Genomic DNA, 3,326 nt, shown 5'->3' with positions numbered 1-3,326 from the left:
AAGATAAACGGTGGAAGCGGCTCCGCTGGCAGCGCACAATGCCCCAGCGCGGCGCCTGCTGAGGGCGAGCCGGAGCCGGAGCCGGAGCCGCAGCCCGAGCCGCCGCCGGAGCCGCAGCCGCCGCCGGAGCCGCAGCCCGAGCCGGAGCCGGAGCCGCAGCCGCCGCCGGAGCCGCAGCCGCCGCCGGAGCCGCAGCCCGAGCCGCAGCCGGAGCCGGAGCAGGGGCAGCCGCGGCGCCGGGCACGGCGCAGCCCCGGCGGGAGCCGGGAGGCGATTTCTGCCAGCGGGACGCCGGAGAGCCGCCCGCCGCGGCGCGGAGCCTTGGAGGAGCGGGCCGGGAGCTGAGGGGGGCGGAGGAGGCGGAGGCGGAGGCGAGCGGGGCGCCGATGGAGCGGGCGCTGGGGCTGCCCGCAGAAGAGGACCTCTTCCACAAGAGCCTCGCCGCCTCGGCCAAGCGCATGGAGTCCGCCTTCCGCTCGCCCCCGGGGCTCGACCTCTCCCACCCCCGCGACCGCCAGCCCTCGCCGCTCGCCTGCTACGAGGCGGCGGAGCCCGAGGCGCTGCTGCAGCCCGGCGTCGGCGGCGACCCGCTGGCGCTGCCACCGGGCTCCGTCTGCGTCAAGTACGGCGAGAGCGCCAGCCGCAGCTCGGTGGCCGAGAGCAGCGGCGGCGAGCAGAGCCCCGACGACGACAGCGACGGCCGCTGCGAGCTGGTGCTGCGCGGCGCCGGGGGGGACCCGCGCGTCGCCTCGCCGGCGGCGGGCGGCGGCGGCGGCGGCGGCGGGGGGGGCGGGGGGCTGAAGGCGGCCGAGGGCGGCTGCTCCAACAGCCACGGGCACGGCGGCAGCAAGAAGTCCAAGGAGCAGAAGGCGCTGCGCCTCAACATCAACGCGCGGGAGCGGCGGCGGATGCACGACCTGAACGACGCGCTGGACGAGCTGCGGGCGGTCATCCCCTACGCGCACAGCCCCTCGGTGCGGAAGCTCTCCAAGATCGCCACGCTCCTCCTGGCCAAGAACTACATCCTGATGCAGGCGCAGGCCCTGGAGGAGATGCGGCGCCTGGTGGCTTATCTCAACCAGGGCCAGGCCATCTCGGCCGCCTCCCTGCCCAGCTCCGCTGCGGCGGCGGCGGCGGCGGCGGCGGCCCTGCACCCCGCCCTCGGCGCCTACGAGCAGGCGGCCGGGTACCCCTTCAGCGCCGGGCTGCCCCCCGCCACCTCCTGCCCGGAGAAATGTGCCATTTTCAACAGCGTCTCCTCCAGCCTCTGCAAACAGTGCACGGAGAAGCCTTAAGCGCCGCCGCCGTTGCCGCCCCCCGCCGCCGCCGCGGCCCCGGGGAGCGGCGACAGCCGGCGGCCCGGCCCCGGCCCCGACCCCGGTCCCGGGCCGGGAGGCGCGGGGGCGGCGGAGGGACTGACCGCTGCCCGGCCCCCGCCTCACTCCGCCGGGCCTCGCCTCGCCTCCCTCTTCTCCGCGGGCTTGGCCGAGACGGGACCGCGACGGGAGCCGGCGCGCCCGCGGCGGCGGGGAGGGGGCGCGGCGGCGGGGGTGCCGCGGGGACGAAGCCCCGGCCCGGGGGGTGCGGGGGGGGGCTGGCTCTCGCCGGGCGCCCGCTGCTCGCCCGGACAAAGGAGAGGCCGAGGCGCAGAGGGCCGGGCTGGGAGTCGGGGCTAGCGCGCCGGGGAGAGGGACGGAAAGCGGCCCCTGCCCCGGTCTCCCGGCCCCCCGGTCCCGGCCCCTGGTCCCCGGTCCCGGTCCCGGTCCCGGCGAGGGGAAGGAAGGGGCCGCAGCGACCCGGGCGCGGAGGTGGATGGGACACATCGGAGAGGGCACCTGAGCATAGAATTTTTTTTTTAATTATTATTATTATTAGCAGTATTATTATTATTATTCTGAGCCAGGAAACAAACAAACTTGAAATGTAAACTTATTATTTAAGCGACTCGCAGAAACAAAGAGACTGGACCGTTGCTATGGAAGACTTTGTATTTTTTATCGTCTCTAAACTTTGATCCTGTGAAAATGCGCAAAGTTTGGTGAGAGTGATTTAAAAAAAAAACAAACCGAGAGAGTTAAAAAAAAAAAGACAAAAAATAACCGATCAAACCCCCTACTCCGTGTGGCTGAAAGTATCGCATTTTTAAAAGAAATATTTATGTGCACCTTGTTTCTTTCCACTTTGCAATGATGTATAAACAAGACATGCTATTTATTTGTTATTCTTTAAATGACCCTTCCACACCAACAATATTTATCATGTGTTAAGGTCACGGGTCTTATGTGCAGTTACTTTAAATGCTTCTAAAATTCTGTTTATGGATTAACTTAAACTGTGTGCCAAGTGTTTAAAACGTTTATTTGCCAACAACGTATAACCAGAAATGTTGATGTATCCGAGCTGCTTAGGTTTCTGAAAGGTCATCTGGATTTTAAGTTGCATCATCCCTGTATTTAAATTGAGCTTTAATAAATTGCTTCAGTCCAAAAATTACAGGAAAGGTGTATTCTTAATTGCTCAACCAACTGATTTTTGAAAGGGTATTCTTTGCATTATAACAGGTAATATCTATTTACTTTTACAAGGCATCAGAGCAATAGCTGCTACAAGAACACTTGCCAAGCCAATGTTTTCCCAGGCGCTGTGTTTTCAAAGGTATAATTTAAACCGCTTTTAATGTGTATGTAAATTATTCTGACTGTGGAGGATTATTTAAGTTGAAATACTTTAAAATACTTTAGGCTGATTTACAGAACGCGTGGAATTCTTATCTTTTCTTTTCTCTGGGGGGTGGGGTGGGGTGGGAGGGTGGGTTTTTTTGGAAGAAAAATGAGAGATGAAAAGCAAGAAGTAGCTATTTACCCAAAGTGAGCCTTCAGTTTGAGTTTGCATGGCTGGGTGGCTGTCTCTCTGCCATTTGTAAATCAAGATTTTTTTTTTTTTTTTTCCTTTTCAAAAGCGAGTCCTGCTATTTTCCACTACTTGCAGATAATACAAATTCGGACTGTCAGGTTGGATGGCAAAATAGGAGCCATGATGGATCTGTTGGCAGGTCACGGATGTGTAAAGAGTGATATATATTAAATAGGTCAATCAGATTATGACAGCAATGTACGATCGTTTGTATGTGTATCTATGTCGGAAAGAATCTTTATTAAAATATTTTGAACAAACGCTTGTATTATGCTGTGCTTTGTTAAGCATGTATGTCCAGATTTGAGGAGGTGGATGGCGGGGGCGGGTAGTTCCCTTTCCTTTGCCTTGCTCTGAATGCGCCCCAGCACCCCCCCCTCCCCCAGCACCCCACTCCTGGCTGACGGTGTCCC

General features: G+C 59.8%; 1 protein-coding gene across 1 annotated transcript; it reads left to right on the top strand.

The window, feature by feature from the left end:
- The first annotated feature begins 265 nt into the window (after positions 1–265).
- BHLHE22 (basic helix-loop-helix family member e22) lies at positions 266–1,400 on the top strand. Its single transcript, XM_030012767.1, has one exon. It carries the CDS (start codon positions 387–389, stop codon positions 1,293–1,295), a length of 909 nt encoding a protein of 302 aa, XP_029868627.1. The 5' UTR covers positions 266–386; the 3' UTR covers positions 1,296–1,400.
- The last annotated feature ends 1,926 nt before the right edge of the window (positions 1,401–3,326 follow it).

This window comes from Aquila chrysaetos, chromosome 4 (assembly GCF_900496995.4).
Source record: "Aquila chrysaetos chrysaetos chromosome 4, bAquChr1.4, whole genome shotgun sequence".
NCBI classification, from domain to species: Eukaryota; Metazoa; Chordata; class Aves; order Accipitriformes; family Accipitridae; genus Aquila; species Aquila chrysaetos.
This window is presented reverse-complemented; position numbering and strand designations above follow the sequence as displayed.